The following is a 20,357-nucleotide window of genomic DNA, read 5'->3' on the forward strand; positions in this document are numbered from 1 at the left end:
AGAAAAAGAAAAACAAAACAATGCTTGAATTTATGCAAGTCTCCTGTATAAATCTTGTTAGAACTAATAATTTTAAAAATCAGATCGAATCGGATAGTTGGATCGTTGATTGGAGCTGTTAATGGCTCAATTTGGACTAAAAATCCATTTTTATGATTGAGCTAGATTGAATTGGAGTTGAACTACTATTAAACCAAAAACTGGAGTTGATCCAAGAACTGACACAGTTTTCAAAAAACCAAATGGTTTTAAACATAATATTAAAAAAGATTAAAAATTTAAAAAAAACTAGAAACATTCAAAAATCATACTAAAGCCAACTTTATTTTTGAACAATTCATATGTATAAAATATGATTTGAGACCATTTTTTTATAAAGATATTAACAATTATAGATGCAAATACAAATACATTTGAGTCTACTCATATCTAATTTAACTAAGATCTACCTATATTTAATAAGTTATAAAATTATAGTTTATATTATTATTAATTTATAGTTATGTTATATCATTTTATTAACATACTATAGATTTTTTTCTTGTATTTATTTTATATATACATTTAATATTATTTTTATTTAATTATTACGTCATCAATTTGACAATTGGTCTAACCCAATTGGAGCATGTGAATTGTGAACTATTGACTTTTTGATTTAATATTCGATCCAATTTTAAAAACATTGGTTAGAACATGATATACTAAATGAAAGTATGTTAAAAAGAAAGCACACATAATTATTAGAACATGAACTTTTACTTATCAATTTAATATATGTAACACAACATACATGTGTTATCTCCTTTCCTTCCCCCTCCTCATCTTCATTTTTCTTTCCTTGTATCTTGTTCATGTTCCTCTTCTTGCTGGAAAATTTTTCTCTTCCTCTTTTTCTATATTTTTCAATGTTTTAAAACCTAGACTAGACATCAAATCAAAAATGTTAGCGGATCACAATCTCATGGTTTAACAAGTCAGATTTGTGGTCAGACTGACAATTTAATTATTATATATATATATATATTCAAAACACCAAAAGTCTTATGCAAAACATCCAAGCTGTTAATACAATGCAACAAGTTTACAAGAAAAACAATTCAAAATCCCCAAACCCAATACTATAAGATAACTAACAAGTTATAATTTCATTGCTTGTCAAAGATATTGGCGGATCTTTATTAATCTACTTGATTAATCCAAACACAAACATTAGATTAAATTGGGCAGAGAGATAAATGAGGGAAAAAGAAAATCTCACCAAGATTAAGAGAAAAAGCAATTGATGAAGAAGATGAAGGAGGAGGCAAAGCTCAAGACTGTCTAACTATCTCTGATAGTTGCATGCTTGCGCGAGAGTCAAACAAGAATGCGAAGTCATGAACCAAAATGAAGAAAGCAAAATGAAAATGAAGAATGAAGAAGCATTTGAAGTAAGAAGGTGAGAGTCCGAATGGTTGAAGGCTGAAGTTGAATAATGAAGATGGCAAAGGGAGAACACAAAACCTAAATGGCGGTGTCACGTCCCAAAATAGAGGGTGATTGTAATGAGATGTAAATTGTATCATGCATTCCTTAAGTCTCAAATCAAGAAAACTTTTCAATTCTTAAATTTTATATTGAAGTCATGACACCCTCAATAACATTCATTATAATGAAAGCTTTAATATGTTTTTAGAAATTTTGATAGAATCTTCACTGTAATTAGGGTCTCCTGAAATCTCTAAAATAAAAAAATATTATCATATACATTCAACAGTTCAAAGATACACTCCCCACCCAGAGTTAGTCAGCATAAAAAAATAAAAGTAGGACCCTAGCTATAGTTAATGTGGAGCACCTAAACATAAATTTAAAATAAAACACATAATTGAACATTTAATTGTTAAAGGAAAAGGTGTTTTCAAAGATAAAATATTCACCTAGCACAATCATAAGCCCCTCAGTGATCGGCAGGTGGTCCAACGTCATCTTAGTAAATCTGAGACCAAAATATTTTTTTCCAGTGAATAGCATCCCCAAATAATAAAATTTAAAAGAGTAAAATAGTAAATTCAAAACAATTAAATAAACTAATTGAAGAGATGATAATTCAATATAATAAACTTAATAAATTTGTAAAGTTTACTCATAGCCATAAATTGAGTGAACTAAAAATTGCTTTATTCTATCATGCTTTAAAGAAAACAAATTATCTACATGTAAATCAAACTAATAAATTTACTAACTGAAAGCATTGAAATTTCAAATACCAAATGTTAAGTAAAAATTTAAAATTTTGAGGACTTAACAAAAGAAGTAACAAATGTGGACATACAGTCCACAAAAGTAAAATAACCAAACGCGGTTTATGTCACGAAAACAAACATGAACACACAATCTACGAGGGTAAGTAACCAAACACAACCTAAGCTATGAAACAAACGTGGACACACAATCTACGAAGGTAAGTAACCAAATGCAGCTCAAAGCCATGAAAAACAAACACGAGTATGAAACCCATGAATAACAAACGTGAAGACAATGCTCACAAAACAAACTAGCTAGTTATTAACAACAGCGTATCACGGGATAATGAAACTGTCATTAACAGTAGTGTTCTATATAAAGTCCTCTTAAAAATCTCATTTCAAACATGCGAGAGAAATAATTATTTTTGAAATAAAATTTCCATTCCCAATATTAAACTCGCCTGAATTGTTTCAAATATATAAAATTTGCCAAATTGATACATCATAGTGAATGTACAAACTTGCATTAATTGTGTAACTAAGAAATTTTAAAATTCAATAAACAAAGATACCTTCATCAATATTACAAATATATTTCTTGAGGAAAAATAAATGCACATATCATAATGTAATTGTCTTTAATCATTGTTCCAAAATTTCTAAAATTTGACATAATTCATAAAATAAAATATTTTTAATAAAAGATTATAATAAATAATTAAATGAAATGTTATTCACTTACCTATACAGTTTTCAAGTATATAATTTACTTCCAATCTATTCTCTTAATGACAATGCTTTGTCCTTAAATTCCTAACATTCAAATAATATCATTGTTATTCCCTCAAACATGCTTTACCATCTAAAATCTCCAATTCAAAACAATTCAGAGAAATAAATGAAAGAAAAACCTTCACTTTTATCTTTCTCAACATTGCATCAAACATCCTAAAGGAAAATATATAAATAGCGGTTTGGTTCTTAAATTACTAACTCAATTATCTCTCCAAACAAAAACAAGAAAACAAAATGCAAATTTCAACTTTAACTTCCATTACAAAGCATAAATGATTTCTAGTATTATTTAATCAATGGTGACATACCTATCATATATTTTTTGCCACTTAAAATCCACAATTTTCCTTTTTAAACATTTACCCAATATCCTTTATTTTACAGTGTCTAATCCACAAGACCACGTCTTTTTTCTTCTTCAAGTCCAACTTCGAGGGTTATCCTAAATCAATATTTGAACTAATCAAAATTCCAACTTCTATCAAAAAGAATTGTCTTCCATAAATTTTCTAACTAACAATAATTAAATTGTCACATGTATCTAATCGTCATATGCCAATTTCTTCTAATAGAAATTTAATCGAACACCTTGCAAGCATGGTTTTCTTTAAAATCCATAATTCCAATCCAATCTTTTCTTCAAATCCATTCCAACAGCTTCCAACATAAATTTCAAATAAAAATGTCATCTAAACCCTTTTTCTCTTGCCATGGCTATATGTTTAAATCATAAGAGCTATCTAACTCTCTAAATATCGAAAGATTGCTAAATTAATGTTTCCAATTCTTCCTTCTACCCGTATAGCAGCTATATAACAAATGTGGACATCAAAATCTCATTTGCAAAGCAAGCTCAACAATATGCGCACAGTCAAAAGGGAAGAAAAATGGATTCAACTCACAGAAAATCAAATTAACCAATTTCTATCCTGCTCTACTATTAAAATTTCAACTTGAATCAATTTCTTATTCCCACTCAAACAGTCATAGCAGCAAAAAGGAAATAAATCAATACTTCAATTGTAAAACATAAACTCCCACATACACAGCACAAGAAGAAAGAGGACTTGAAGCTTCCATACTTTAAAGCAAGAACAATGGAGAAAAGGGAAGGAGGAACTGAAGCTTGTGGCTGAACAGGGGAAAGAAATTTGGGCATGAAGCACCGAAAAAAAGAGAGCATAACAAGCAAAACAAGACCAAGAAGCAGAAAGACTCATGAGCAATACCTCAGCCTTGGTGATTCAGCTCTCACGCGTCAGCTCCCACACACCAGCAATGACACAACCATGAGGGGAGGAGGTAGAATAGCGAATGGAGAAGATGAGACAGAAGCGGGGAGGACAGTGGAGGATTCAATCTTTGCAAGGCAACGACAAGTGCCCACAATCACCGTCGGTAAGGATAGAATGGCGGAGAGGAAGGTGAAGTCGTGAATTGCAAGAGAAGGACTAGAAGCTTCTCTCTCTTTCTGGTGTGGAACGCGTCTGAACAAGTAGGAGGAGAGAAAAAAATATTTGATGGCATGAGGATATATTGGTAATTTTAAAAGCTCAAATAATTAGCATATGAAACTAAAATCCTTATTTTGATTGAACCTTTAAGAATCAAACTTGGGACCGGATTGGTAAGGTGTGGACTTAATTTCCACTAGACTAGCTCTCTCTCTTGATAAATTTGCTCTAAAATTAATAAAAATATATTAATATACATCATTATAGATTTTTAACTTTACTTGAAACTTTAGGTTATTACAGGTTGAGAAGGTGAGAGTTTGATATCACTGAACTGAACGGTGAAAGATAGAACTCAAATGGTTAGGTGGCTGAAGAGTGAAGATGATGAAGACCCATAGAAATAGAACTTGAATGGTTGAGATTTGAGAACTGAGATGAGAATGCGATGAGAACCTGTCGTGCAAGACAAAGAAAGAACAGAGAAGTGAGATTGGCTGATTGAGAAGAAGTAGATTGGGTCCATGGGCATTAGGTCCTAGGTCCGTTTGGTTTAGAAGGGTTTTTTAATTTTTAAAATGCCTATATTATCCTTCTTTGTGACCTACTTTGATCCATAAAAACTTGCTTTGGGTTCTAGGTCTTTTCTGAGTTTTTAAAAACCATCCAGTTTCAGGCTGGCCAACATCTAATATGTGTTAATTGGTTGAACTGATCCACTTTCTTCAATGGGTGAAGGTTCAACTATCCTTGTTAGTCTAGGTTTTAAAACCTTGGTATTTTTCTCTTTCTTCTTTGTCATCCTGTTTGCTTGTTCTTTTCTTATCATTATGTGCTCTTTTGTTTGTTTCTTTTGTTACCATCTTCCTTGTCCCCTCCAATTTTTTCCTTGCACTATTTTCTATTTTTCAAATTAAGAGTATTTTAGTTATTTGTATTCAAAATTATTTTTATATGTAATTTAGGACTTATTTGGCAACCTATTCTAAGAATAGTTTTTTATTTTCTTAAACAAAAAATAAAAAGAGAAACTATTTGTAACATATTTTTCAGAAATTGTTTTGGAAAACCAAAATAAATAAATAAATATTGTTTTAAAAAGTAGAAAAATAGAAATATCTTTTAGGTGTTTTGAGATCATTATTTTAGAAAATAAGAGAAAATGAAAAATAACATTTTTTTCATTATTATTTTTATTTTCAGAACATGCTTTACAAAAACATTAGTTTTTATAGCAATAAAATAAAAACAGTTTCAAACAAGCCCTTAATTGCTTGAAGGTTCTTGGTTGAAATTTTTTCCTTTATACTTCTCATAGTTTTAAAAAGAATTAGTCCTTTTATAATCAACCTTCTTATCTTCATGAGGAGGTAGATTGTGAAAGGTATTAGTGTTGAATTGGGAGGCACAATAAAAAATTAAAATTTAAATTCCAATTGTGATTGTAGAGTAATCAAATTTGTTGAAGTTAAAGTGGATAGAAGAAATACATTTTCTAGTATTTAGCTTTTCAAACCTCAAAAGATGACAATGTAGATCGGCTCTCTTTACCAGTATCTACATGAGCAGCTTTCTAACACGAATAGCATGCTAGTGCTTCCAACTTTTGTTCGTCAATTAGACGCTCCTTTTATTTCTAGGGTATTTTTATAGTTCTTAAAGTTTTGCCATCAAGAGACTCTATCTAAAAACTCGTCTCTTATCTATATTATATAGATTGGAGTTTTTATAGCCAACGAAATTAAATTTATTTCATCTCATAAATTAAATCTATGATATCATGTCTAATTTAAATTTATCTCATAAATTTAAATTATAGAATTGATATGATATCTTCTTATATCATGTTAGTCATTAAATTTAATTTATCACATAAAATTAAATTTAAAACTAACACAATAATATAATATAATATAACATAATATAATATAATATAATATAATATCATGTAATATATCATATATCATATATATATATATATATTAAAAACATATATACATATGTGTGTGTGTGTGTGTTATATTTTGAATTTTATATTTCATATATATATTGTAAAATCCCAGCTCATATTGAGCTTTATCATCCTCAATCACACAACCAATAACGCAAGAACAATGAAATATCATAATAATAACCCTTTATTTATTTTCAAATCGTGGAATCCCAACTTCTTAAAACATACATTTAAATAAGCGGGCTACCAAAAGCGTAAATGCAGCTAAATGACTAAAAAAGACACAACTCCTCAACTTTGAAAAAGGACTGTGTGCCGCGGTGTGCAATACATGTGCCATGGCATGTGGCACAGAGCCACATGCTTTGTTTTTGACTATGTCATTGCCGTGGCACACCTGTCTGAATTTTCTGCTGTCATTTGACAGCAAAAATGATTGATTTTTAGCATGCACCATTTTCACATTTGATATCCGATTGAAGTAATTCAAGCGCATACATAAAACTTACAACATATTATAACTAATGGAACAAGTTTAGACTTGGTCTGATGGTGTGATCTAAAATTGGACACTCAAGTGCAAAAAGCTACTTTTTATTCTAAAAATTACACCCTAAGTATTCAATTCTCATTCCTTACCCCATTAGACTACTTCGGGCCTTGAACTAAGTCTAAAAGGACCACATACACTTGATTGACACTACATACTACAAATATCACATCAATAGCCCAATTTGGCCTCTCAATGCTACATTACATGATGTTGGACTTATATGGGGAATGCATATACAATACATATAAGTAAATAGACTTATTTCACTTTCAACCCTTTGACTCTTACATATAAGGCTTCGCCTCATCATATGATCAGGAATCACAAATGTATTCGACTCTTTCAAATGAAGTTCCACCTCACCATTTGTGTTAAGTTCTCATATATTACACAATTCACATTCAACACACATATTCCCAAGTAAAACAAGTTACACATCATCATATACTTGCTTGTTTCACATTTAAGCCTACCTACGTACCCTCTATTGGAGCACCTCGGCATAATGCAGCACCATATATATATATATATGTGTGTGTGTGTGTGTGTGTGTGTGTGTGTATATATATATAAGCAAGATTCACGATACAATTCAACACACAATCACTTATACATTCTAGTTGTCAACTCAAACTCTATAAATAAATTTATACATTCATTTCATTCAATGGTAGTCATACCACTACTGACTGATGTTACTCTTTCCTTGCTTCCTTTCTTGGCCTTCTCACACTCTTTTCACTGTGTTTAAAAGTAACAAAATGAGACATATGTTCCAGTAACTTGGAAATAACCCCAATTATTGGTTAGTAAGCAAAATCATAAACAAGCGATAAAGTAGCATATGTATCAATAAAAATATTATCATATGCATATACATGAATTCATTCTCATCAAACTCGTTATGCTTATGCGATGCATTCTTGGTTTCACCTAGCGGAGTAATCTTTATGCTCAGACCAGGACTTCTAATCATAAGAAATAGGGCCTACCATATTACTGCTCAAGCTAGGTAATCCTCTTCGCATATGGGTGGTCTCTTAAGTCTATCATGGCAGAGTTAAACTCTATGCTACGGATCATTAGGACTTTCTTGCCTTATACAGAGTAGGACCACAACTCTCTACCTTAGTTTAGGATAATCTAATGGATCATTCAATATCCTAGGTTCGTCATGGCGAAGTCAAACTCTATGCTCTAGATCATTAAGATTCTTCTTCTAGGTCTATCCTAACGAAGTCAAGCGTTATACTCTGGATCATCAGGACTTCCTGGACTATAATCTAAGATATTCTTGCGGATGCGATGCATGTTAATGCATGTGCCACTTCAAATTCATTTCAATTAATATTCACACATTCGCATGCATATACTTTCACAGTGTTGTTACTCTATCAATTCACAACACAATGCACATTATTATATTAAAATACTTACAAACAATTTCACAAATAAACAAGTAAAAAAGTTATTCTAGTTACCTTTAACCCTTTCTACCAACCACATTGAGCTCTTAAGGGCACAAATTCTCACAAGTAATGCTATAGGTGCTCAATCTATATAACACAGTGCCCCTCAATAAATTCTCAACCTCTAAATCCCTTAACACATAAAACAGTTCAATTGAACCCTGTTTAATTTACTTATCCATTATTTATAATCATTTACCCTATAGGCTATTCAAACAATCATAACAACTTCCTAACTTATTCATTTACCTAATTTCTCAGTTTCAACCTAACTTTTAGACCATTTTGAGCCTAAACTCTAAAAACTCAACCATTCAACTCCATAATAGTTACAAAATCTTAGTTTTGTATTCAATAACCCAATTTAACCCTTTCTTTTAGATTACAACACCTTAAAATCTCACGATTTGATTTCTCAACTGATGAAATTTAATGAAAAAAGGGTGGAATTGAAGCTTGGAATTGTGCAATACTTACCCAACAAGTTATTAATCGAAGCAAATTCCAAACCTTAAGATATGGCTTGCCCTAGCAAAGCTGAACTCCTCCACCCCTCTAGATGTGTTTCCAGCCTTTTCTCTTCTAATTTCATGAGCATTCACATTAGCTTTAAGTTACCCCTAGATGATGCGTTACGGCGCACGCAACTTCCACCGCGATGTGTGGCATAATGAGTTCAATCTCACTTATGCTCGTGCATTATACCTTGAATTGTCTCTTTATCCTTTAGTCCTGCCAATATAACACACAAATAATACAAAAACATTAACTCAACACCCAAATCATAATTAATTCACTAATTACTAATTTATTCCTAATTAGCAACTAGTTCTTGGGATTAAAATTCAGGATGTTACACCCCCACACACACACACATAAATATTTATCAGATAAATATTCAAATACATATATACATATATATAATTCATTCACCTTAGATAAAGCATTCTATTCATTGAATCTAGACACATTTCAGATTCAATGAATTTGGATATTATAGCTCAAGTTGGATTGTTCTTGTGTGTGACCTTTTAGGCTTATATGAAGTTGGCAGTATGCTAGTAATGCTACTAGCTCAGAAGTCATAAGTGATTTCTAGCAAGACATTATAACTACCTAATTCGTATATTGATCGATAATCTAATGTAATATATCATATAACTGTATCACATCCCTTTTATCACGTGATATTTTGGTCAAGTATAAGACATGAAATTGTCATTCTCCTTTATTGAACCATTACTTTTTCGATCTCTAAGTGGACTGACTGTGTAATGGAAAAACTCTTTTCATGATAGTATGACTATACATTTTCTTAGTCTTACTCATCCAGGGGCTCAATAATATCTCTCAATTAATGTGAGGGATAAATACCATCTTGACTAAGCCAATGGGTTTAGTTATTACTAAAAAAAAATGAAATCACAACCCCATAATACTCTAATCCCCAGAAGATTCATATAGAGGGAGAGGAAGAGATGTAGGAAACTTACCTAAAGATAAATCTTGCTCTAAATGCTTCCAAATTGCTCCAAAAGTTGAGTCCTAGTAGCCCCAGGTCGCCATTTGTCACTTTCTCTTGTTTACTCTTACCCACATCTAATTTTTGGTTTGATTTGTGAAACTGATAAGTGAAAATTTTGTACATGCGTCGTAGGGTATGGTGCATCTATCATTGTGCATGGCACAGAGAGTACCACACACGTTCTTAATCTCTCTCCGTGCCATGGCCTACTTGAACTCCTACCTAGACCTCTTCTAAGATTGTTTAATGATCTAAAAACTTTATTAGCTTCCTAAAAACATCATTAATTAGTAATTCACCTAATTTGACCAAAATGCCCTCTTAAATACTAAAAATTTCCATAATTGAAATCTATGATGTTACAATAACACTTATTCCTCTCCATCAACATGTGAATTTTTTGGAGTTATTAATAAAGCAATTGATTATTGTTAAAACAAAAATGATACTTCTTTTTTAATATGGACTTATTCATTAGATCACAACAGTTTCTCTCCACCACAAGTTACTTTCCAAAGTTATTAATGAGGAAATAAATTGTTGTTAAAATGAAAATGAGATTAATATTTTCTCAAATGAGGACTTATTAATGAAGGAATTTATTGTTTATAATACACACACACACACACACACACATATGAGGGATGGTTTTGTCTAATCACAACCAATTTTAATTATATATAGACCCTTTAGTCTTTTAGAGTAATTTTAAAATTGTTTAGTCTTATAGAGCAATTAAAGTTTACCGATGGTTCTTGTTTGTGATTTTCACAATTAATTATAACCTCAACAAAACACAATTGGTCTTCATCACCAAAATGCTGATATTGCAGTGCTCATTTTTTTAAATTACAAAATTATTATTCTAGTAATAAATAAAAATATTATTTTAATATTTAATAAATAAATAAATTTAACTCATTAAATTTTGACCTGAACAATTTAGATATAAATTTTAGTTCAAAAAGTTTAAAGCTATACTGAAAAATTAAAATTATAACTATTCATCTCCATCAACATGCAAATTTTTTGGAATTGCTAATAAAGCTATTGATTATTGTTAAAATATAAATAATTTTTTTAATATAGATTTATTCATTAGATCGCAACAGTTCCTGTCCACCATAAGTTACTTTTTGAAGTTATTAATAAAAAAAATTAATTATTATTAAAATGAAAATAAAATTTATATTTTCTCAAATGAAAACTTATTAATGAAGGAATTTATTGTTTTTAATATATATATATATGAGGTATAGTTTTGTCTAATCACAATTAATTTTAATTATATATAGATCCTTTAGTCTTTTAGATTAATTTTAAAATTTTTTGGCCTTACAGGGCAATTAAAGTTTACCGGTGGTTCTTGTTTTCGATTTGCGCAATTAATTATAACCCCGACGAAACACATTCGGGTAGGAAGAAGTGGATTCGTTTTTCGGTGCTCAGCACCAGAACGCTCATGTTGCGGTGTTCATTCTTTTAATCTACAATATTATTATTATAACAATAAATAAAAATATTATAAAATTATTATTTTAATATTTAATAAATAAATAAATTTAATTCATTAAATTGCCACCCAACAATTTAAATATAAATTTTGATCTGAATAATTCAAAGCTATACTAAAAAATTAAAATTATAACTAATAATATAAAGTATTTTTTTATTTTATTAATTTTATATAATTATCCAATAGGTAATGTAATTTAAGGCACAGTTAAATATTAAATATAGATATTTTTTTAATAAAAATTTAAATATTAATTTATTTCATTATAAAAAATTAATTTATTTTATTAGATTTAACTTTCATTTTAAATATTTTAAATTATATTTTTAAATTTTTTAATATAATTTTAAATTGTTGAGATTAAAATTTATATCTGAATGTCAAATTTTAACCGGTTTAATATTTATTTATTATTATAATATAATAATAACTTTGTGATTTAAAAAAGATAAAAATGAACACAGCAACGGCAGTGTTTCGGTGCCGAGCCCCAGTGAGCACCGAAACCGAATCCGTAAGAAGTAGCGAATCCATTTTTCTTCGTGGACAAAGCAAGAATTCCACACTCCGTCAGACGCCGTCCACCGTTGTCAGCCCTGCGTGGTTGTTCTCAATCAAGTGGTGAAGAAGGTTTGAACTCTAGCGCTTTCCTAAAATCAGTTGAGATTGATTTGTTCAGTCGGGTTTTGAATTTGTTCCCTACATCGTCTGTTCCCTGCGTGGTTATTCTTGCTTTGTTCTAATTTTTCGTTTAATTTTATTTTGCATCTGGTCGCGTCATCATTTGAATATTGCCCCCACTAAGTATAATGTAGGTCCGCCTGTGGAGTACAGCGTATTCAGATTTTAAACCTCATCTCTTTTGTTCTTTCTCTCATTGGGGCAGTGGCAAGGAGAGGTTAAGTTCCTTATTCAATCGTGCCATTGTGCTTCTTTATCTCATCAGATGAATTGGCTATGTTATAATATTTTCTAGTTCATTTTGTGATATTTTAAGATGTTCTAGACTTGTTCTCCAAACTTGTGCATGAAGAAAGAATGAATCTTTTGTCTTTTTGTTTGGAACATGCCAGGATTAACTTTCTATTGAGTGTTACATGTGAAGGAGAACGCTGAGTAATTGGAGGCTGGGATGTTTCTGCATAGAATAAATAATAGTAACCGCAGATTTTATGCTACACCATCTCTACAATGCATTGTGCGGAACTTCTCCCTCTGGTCTATGAAGAAGGATCCAGATCTTGAATCAGTTCTATCTCGCAATCGCCGCTGGATTGTTAATAACCAAATCAAGAACATTATTCTTCGATATCATAATCAGGAAATACCTGTGAAAGTTCTTCAGAAGAAATTTAAGAACCTTGATCTTCAAGGTAAAGCTCTCAATTGGATTAAAAAATATCCGTGCTGTTTTGAGCTTCATCTCCATGGTGACGAATATCACTGCCGACTGACAAAGAGGATGATGCATTTGGTTGAAGAGGAAGAATCAGTTAAAGACATGCAGGAGCCAGTATTTGTTAGGAGGTTAGGGAAGCTGTTGATGATGAGTGTAAATAAGAGACTTAATGTTGTTAAAATTAATGAGCTGAAGAGGAATTTTGGTTTTCCAGATGATTATTTAATCAGAATTATTCCAAAGTATCCACATATGTTTCGGATTGTTAATTATAGTGGAAGACGAAATGCAATGGAAATAGAACTGGTATCTTGGAACCCTGATTTGGCTATTTCTACAGTGGAAGCATCTGCTCAGGAACAGGGAACCCGCCCAAGTTTTACTTGCTCATTACCTTCATCATGGGTAAAATCTTGGGAAAGATTTAATGAATTTAATTCAAGCCCTTATATTTCACCTTACATGGACCCAAAAGGTTTGGTGGAGGGATCACAGGAGATGGAGAAGAGGGCAATAGCTCTGCTGCATGAATTGTTGTCATTGACTCTCTGGAAAAAGGCCTCAATTGTGAAACTGAGTCACTTTAAGAGGGAGTTTGTATTACCAGATAAGTTGAACATTTTATTACTGAAGCATCCTGGGATTTTTTACGTTTCAAATAAGTATCAAATTTATACAGTTCTGCTTCGAGAGGGATATAATGGCTCTGATCTCATTCATAAAGATCCTCTGGTAGTTGTGAAGGATAAATTTGGGGAACTGATGCAGGAGGGACTTCATGAATACAACCAGAGGCATCGCTTAGTGAATTTGGAGAAGAGGAGAAAGAATGGTCTTCCTTTGGCTAGTGTAGATAAAAGAAAGGATAGAAGCGCTGAAATTTCTGACTCAGATGATAGGGAAGATAAATTGGGAGGTTTGCTTAACCCGGAAGAAAGAAAACGGTTCTATAAAGTTCTATTTGATGACGTTGCTCCATAAATTCTACCAAGGTATGCACATTGTGGATTTGATCTATTAATTGTCTGCTCATTTGCAGTTCAAAAACATATTGATATTTTTGTCCAAACAATTTGTATATGCTTATTATGGATGTTTTAAATCAGGCTGTGGAGGAGTCAAATTGTTACTTTTTTGTCGGCAATTTATTTTGATTTACTTTGGTTGTTTGCCATGATGTGATCGAAAGATTTCTTGTCCACCAAATTCTTACTTTTATTTTTTTCTTTTCGAGGAAAAGAAAAGGGGGAAATGAAGTGATTAGTTATACCACATAGACAGGGGGGTAGAAGAATTGTGAACTTTCATCCATGAAAGGCAGAATACTTCCTGTGTGTTACAAGGTATCTGAATTTGGCTGTGTTATACTCTCTGGTACTGAAAATTAGGTATTTTCCTGTGGAGAACTAGATGCCTCCAGTTCTTAAAGTGATACCTGCCAAAATAGTTGTTGGTCATGAAACACTTTTTCTTGCCACAGTTTATGCTTTTAGCCAACCTAAAGTTATCAGTTGGGAGCCATCTGGTATCCCCTTTAACTACATGTCTGTGAGATATCATAACAATGCTGCTGTTGGACTGTTTTTCCTATGGTAAAAGAATATATATTTTATGAAATTTGGAGTTGCTCGGTTTATGGAAATGAGATTTTGTAATTTTTAAGCTGGAATTAATTAGGGATTGCCAAATGGTTTGAAGTATTCATTGTGAAACGTAGAAAAGTTTCAATTTTCTTATAACTAGTACCTGTCGTTCCTTTAGTTAGTACTGGCTTGTGCTACGCATAGGACTTCCAAATTTGGAGCATTCCTTGCAAGTCCACCTGGTATGAGGGGAGATATCAAGGACTTAATTTTACACAATATGCTGAAGTTTGTTTTCTCTTCATGATATCACAAGACCTTCTCTGTCCCCCCCTGGCTCTCTCTCTCTCTCTCTCTCTCTCACGCACACACAGACACAGACACAGACACACACACACTCACCCACTCACTCACATATTCAATTTTTGATTACGGATGATTGCATTTGCCAGTATGCCCAGTAATTTGACATTAATAGCGTTATCATAGTATCCTTTCTAGCTGAGCAGCAGCCAGCACAGTGATGAGGCTACTAGTGATGTACATAAGAATTTTCCAGTAAAGGAAATTTGAAGATCTCAACTTGCAGTCTTTGACCTATCAATGTTTAATTATGTGAACTTTCAAACTGCACTTAACGATTTCCTTCTTGCCCCCCCTATTTCTTTGTTGTATAAGTAATGGGACTTCTTTTTCTCTGTTGTAGTACTTCTGTGTAGAGAAGGAAGAGGTAAATATAAAGATGAGGATAAGAAATTTTCCTTAATAAAGGTACTACAGTGACGTACAACAACGCGAGCTTGCCTTTGCATAAGACAGTAAAACTCTCCAATCCTTCTGGATATCTAACGAATCCCACATTGTCACACCAAAAGGAAGCCATGAAAATAATTGGTTTTTTCATGACCAATCTTGGGGCAATGAAATTCTACACTCTTTACTCTCTTCACAGTTGCTGAATCTTACCCAGAAAAATTGTCCTAATTCTAAAAGCACCCTAGTTATTGATATATATACCCTTGGTAATAGTTGTGAAGAGTCCACTTCTAGGTTGTTTGCTGAATTTTTGAAGTCATTTCCATGAGTTGACAATTATTACAATATTCTTACTTTAAATTTTGTATATTATGTATGAAATGCTCCAGCTTATTTCTTCTTTGATTTCCATTTGCGTGTAATCCTTAGTAATAATATTATCAACTTTCCATGCTGTTGATGTAACCAGAGTTCATCATTTCCTTACCACTTCTGAAGAAACCTAAGGTCTTTCTTCTACTATTTTCAGTTGCCTCCATTCAGGCTGGACAATGTTATGTCATTATATTCATGGATTAAATTTTATTTTTGTTCCTGAATTGTACATGAAATGTCACAAATGTCTCTAAACTCAATTATGAATCAATTTTATTTCTCAATTTTAAAGATTCCCTCCATCATCATCTTGATGTTAAAAACACTCAACGTCTGTTAATCATCAATAGGTCTCATTATTTTTTTAAAGATTTTTTTATCAGGTTAAAGGTTATTTTTTGCCCCCCAATTCAGGTATTTTATAATAAAATAATATTAAAAAATAATGTGGGGTCCACTAGCGGTCAACTAACAGTGAGAAAATGGTAAAGTGATGGGAAAGGAAATCTTTAAAGTTGAGGGATATAATTAATCTATAGTTGAGTTTAAAAGCATTTATAGCCTTTCATATACAATACAATGACAAAAATAATCCTTAACCTTATATTATGGTTTAAGTATTATGTTGAACTCTCATTCAATTTCAGGCTTGATTTGAGATACTGTTTATGGTAACAACTAGATGGGATAGGCATGCAGCTTGTAGGTAAGTCTGTTGATCCACTTCTTTTTGTCTTCCCAAAAAACTGTGAAAAGAATCTGGATTGCAATTTTGTACTAACGTGCATTAGCACTTGGCACTTTTTGAATGTGGAAGCATGCCTTGATTTTGGTGAGTTCTTGGTATCTAACTTATCTAAACTTTTTTTATTTTTTAATTAGAAAAAACAGAACTATAAAACTAGGCTTTGAAACTTGGGCATTCTCAACTGTTCTGAACAATTTCATAGGGTTTCATATAATAAGCAAGTGAATGATGGTTCAGAGAATGCCCTTCAACATACAGATACCTTGTTAGGCTAGGGATGAAAAGTTTTGTATAATTTGTAGTTTGGATTCTGTGGTCGTGAATACGACGAGGTCTTGCTACTTTTGTTTTCCTGGACTTTGTATTTATAAATTTTAATGTGATGAAGAAAATTCACCTTTGCATGCTTTGCTAGAATAAGAGGGAGACGGGGGAGAAAAAAAAAAAAATCTCAAAGTTGTTTTAAATTTAAATGTAATATCTGTTACAAATATTGGATTCATAAGCTTAAATAATGCTACAAATTTTAGGTTTTAAAACTTGAGTCACATTAATTTTTTATTTTTGAAAATTCATTTTATTTTGTAAAATGATTCGATCAACAAACCCATTATAGCTTAACTCTAACCATCAATATGGGATTATGTTGATCACATATTGTGTGTGTGTGTGTGTGTGTGTCTATATATTCTTCCTATCAGTACTGCTGGATTGTCCATTCATTAGAACCAACGGCTATTAGTTGATGATATGCTCTTTATTTGAGTTTCATCCTAAGCTTTGTTTCAAGTCTAAATTTTTATTTGTTAGATTTATTTGACTTAAATTTTAATTGCAAGTTTATCTTGCACATACATTTAAATTGTTAATGTATTTTTATTTCCTTTTGGCCTCTAAATTTTTTAAAAACCACTCAAATGTTTATTGCTCTCACATACCATCAGATTAAAATACTTAATAAAAAGGGAGAATGGCGGTTAAATCCCAAAAGATTAAGTTAATGGCAGTTAGTTTTCCAAAATTTTTTAAAAATAAATTGTAAATATCAGTTTAAATAGTTATAAATAAAAATTTATGTTACTGGTACTCTTTGATATTTAAATGCTTATTTGTAATAGAAATTCATAAATTTTTAATTGTTTGGATTGATATCTTTGACTTATTTTTCAAACAAATTGTCGAACTTAACTATTATTATTTCAATATTTTGGGATTTAATTAAACCAATTATAGTTCACTAAGACCTGCCTTAAAATTTCATGTAAATAAAATTTCTTGTATATAAAATTTTTGACGAAGTGATGAGGATTTCATTGTTCCTATATACTTGTTGGTATTAATTGACTTATGTTTTCCAAAACAAAAAGAGGTATTAATTAACATATACTCTTTCTTTTTGTCTCTATAAAAATTGTATTCCTTTCGTTAAAAAATGTAAGGTATTTTTTAACGAGTTGGATTTTTTAAAATGTAAGGCATTTTTAGTCTTTTGAAGTGTAATCATTGTATTTTTTTTAAAAGTGCTTCTATTGATGAATGACTTTATATTTATTGTAAGGTGTTTAATGGTGGTAAATATAAAATGATAGAGTTAGTTTGAAAGTAGGTAATTACTTTATTGGAGGATGAGATTCGGTTAAAAATGTCTTATATTTTTTAACACAGAGAGTATTCTTTGTATAAGTTTATTTTATTACTAATCGTGAGCGTTACCTACCATCATGATATTAACTGTCATATTATTAAGGATAAAATTAAAAAATTATTGTAATTTTGTGTGTTTTGAACTAAATACCAAACTTTTATTAGTATATTGGATTTAAAGACATCTTTTATGTAGGGATGAATGGAGTGACAGATTGCACTTGAGTATTATAAAGATAAATTAATCGACAAGCTGATGTGCCATTGCTGGTTTTCCACTTATATTGTTGTCTCTTATCTCTGATGTCCCATTCAAAAAACCAAAATATTGGTTTCACCCAATTAAGTCAAGGTTCATTGAACACTTCAAGATACTTCTTCCATTTCCATATTCTCGATCTTTCTCTCGCTCTGTTTTTTTTTTTTTATTACTTGATACCTTGGAAAACCTGAGATTCTACCACCTGCATAGACATTCTCGATCTCTTTTAGCTTTCCTTTATTTTTTTTTTATTTCTTTGGTTTTCCCCTCACAATTCTCTCTTTTAGTATTAACTATTGTCTTTTGGAACTAAGAAATATATATCAATCAAAGGACTTTGGGATTGCAGGAATATTTTGACATTTTGTGCGGCCTTATTATATATATTTTCGTTGCTTTCACAGAACTTCATAGTAATAATTCTCCCCTTTTGTTTTCATTATTTGTTTCTGATGTACGCAGAAAAACCAATTTAACAGCAAGAGTTTTGTAACATTATTAGACATAACATCATTAACCAATCACTTAATTCAATCAAACACTGGAAGATCTGTACCTTCAACCTTTTAACTTGGATTCACTTAGATTTCGCCTCCTTGCTTAGTCAGTTTGCAAACTAATTAGTCGATCCCATTAGGACTAGTTCTAGCACTTTTACATGTATGATTAAATTAGTTGGATTTGGATTTAAATTTGGTTTTAAAACAAATCCATTATTTGGATGCATAACATTTTATGAATTTGGAGCAAACATTTTATTGCAATTTTCTTTAGAATTTCAAACACCTAATTAAATGGGGAAGTGATAATGAGGGCTCCAAGAGGAGAAAAAAGAAGAGTGGAAGTCCAAAATAAATAAAGGTTTATCTATTCACAAGTGAATCAATAAACTTGTAGATGTGCATAGATGGATTTTCAATTGTTTTCGGCCTTAATTGCTTTCAGTTTCGATTATCTAATCTGTTCTAACTCTTTCAAATCTCTTAACCATTATCTTTCAATACCATCAAAATATATAGATAAGTCACACAAGTAAAACCGGTGCATTTCAAATACCCAATATTGGGTTCCTCCCCCTTAAACTACACTCAGTGCATCTGGTATTTTGAACTCTACTTTGATACATTCTTACCATTAAATGTTCAAAACCGGATCATTTTTATCTTTGTCATTAATTGAGATTAAGTTTGCTGTTAATTAAGTCTCATTGATCATATTTCAAGAATTCAATTAGGAGTCTATTCCTTGACAGGGTTGGTTGATTTTTTGGGGTCATTCAGTGTCTCGCCTATCAACTGCAAAACAAGTGAGAGTACATTTTGATTTTCTTTAGACGATGATGCTGTGACGAAATTAAAATGGTTGAATTAATTCCATTCTACTAAGAACATTCGCACTCCTATCTAATGGTTCTTGAGAACTCCGATAAAATTTGGGAGAATTTCAGTTGTAGGGTATTAATTTCGAATCAGGCTTAATAGGATCTAAAAGCATGACTATTGGACTGAATTGAAAATATATTTTGATGCAACATGACTATAACAATACACTGCATGACTATGGGACTGAATTGAAAATATATTTTGATGAGAAATAACTATTATACCCTTCATTTTTTTGTTAAAAAAAAAATTCACCTCATCAAAGCCCCATTGTTGGCTGCCTGTACAGGCCTCCGTAACGACCACCATAATGGCTACCAAAGCTCTAGCCACTGGACGTCTGGACCACTACCGGAGCTTTGGTATAGGCCACACCAGCGGATAAATCTTCCAGATGGCCTAGGGGAGCTTGAATTCCTAATCCCTTGCTTCACTAAAAATTTAATACCCAATAAGCCAATGATGTTGTTTGATTCCATAATACAAAATCTTAAATATAACATACACTTGATTAGCTTACTAGTGGAATTTATTAATAAAATCTTTTAAATATTCAATTTTGTTGTTTTGTTACAATATGAAGTGAATTTGTTAAAATCTTAATTTAACTTGTCATTATACAAATACGTGTGTTAATTTACTAGCAAAAACTTGTTAACATTAAGGTATTGAAAGGTCATTTTAATTGTAAAAAAATATAAAAATAGATTT

General features: G+C 31.2%; 1 protein-coding gene and 1 long non-coding RNA gene across 15 annotated transcripts; one reads left to right on the forward strand and one right to left on the reverse strand.

Moving 5' to 3' along the window:
* Positions 1 to 750: 750 nt before the first annotated feature.
* LOC129308719 (uncharacterized) lies at positions 751 to 4,487 on the reverse strand. Its single transcript, XR_008592713.1, has 3 exons — positions 4,256 to 4,487; positions 1,923 to 1,981; positions 751 to 920 (listed from the first exon to the last, which is right to left on the reverse strand). It is a non-coding gene; the product is annotated as an uncharacterized LOC129308719 (long non-coding RNA).
* A 7,484-nt stretch (positions 4,488 to 11,971) lies between these two features.
* Positions 11,972 to 19,977, forward strand: LOC129321002 (protein WHAT'S THIS FACTOR 1 homolog, chloroplastic). 14 transcript variants are annotated; one of them, XR_008595878.1, is made up of 6 exons: positions 11,972 to 12,127; positions 12,571 to 13,888; positions 14,137 to 14,239; positions 15,705 to 15,742; positions 16,258 to 16,316; positions 18,199 to 18,612. XR_008595878.1 is itself a non-coding variant. In XM_054966744.1 (4 exons), exon 2 carries the CDS (start codon positions 12,630 to 12,632, stop codon positions 13,875 to 13,877), a length of 1,248 nt encoding a protein of 415 aa, XP_054822719.1. In that variant the 5' UTR covers positions 11,972 to 12,127; positions 12,571 to 12,629; the 3' UTR covers positions 13,878 to 13,888; positions 15,705 to 15,742; positions 16,258 to 18,612. The 14 variants fall into 14 exon arrangements, 6 of the variants coding, with proteins under 6 accessions (XP_054822719.1, XP_054822754.1, XP_054822752.1 ...); XR_008595873.1 differs by having other exon boundaries at positions 16,258 to 18,612; XR_008595879.1 differs by lacking the exon at positions 15,705 to 15,742.
* The last annotated feature ends 380 nt before the right edge of the window (positions 19,978 to 20,357 follow it).

Source organism: Prosopis cineraria, unplaced genomic scaffold, assembly GCF_029017545.1.
Source record: "Prosopis cineraria cultivar Desert tree isolate PC_DT_omini unplaced genomic scaffold, ASM2901754v1 PC1, whole genome shotgun sequence".
NCBI lineage: Eukaryota > Viridiplantae > Streptophyta > Magnoliopsida > Fabales > Fabaceae > Prosopis > Prosopis cineraria.

Coding starts and splice junctions, on each gene's coding strand:
- LOC129321002 (XM_054966744.1), top strand. CDS start 12,630: ATGTTTCTGCATAGAATAAATAATAGTAACCGCAGATTTTATGCTACA.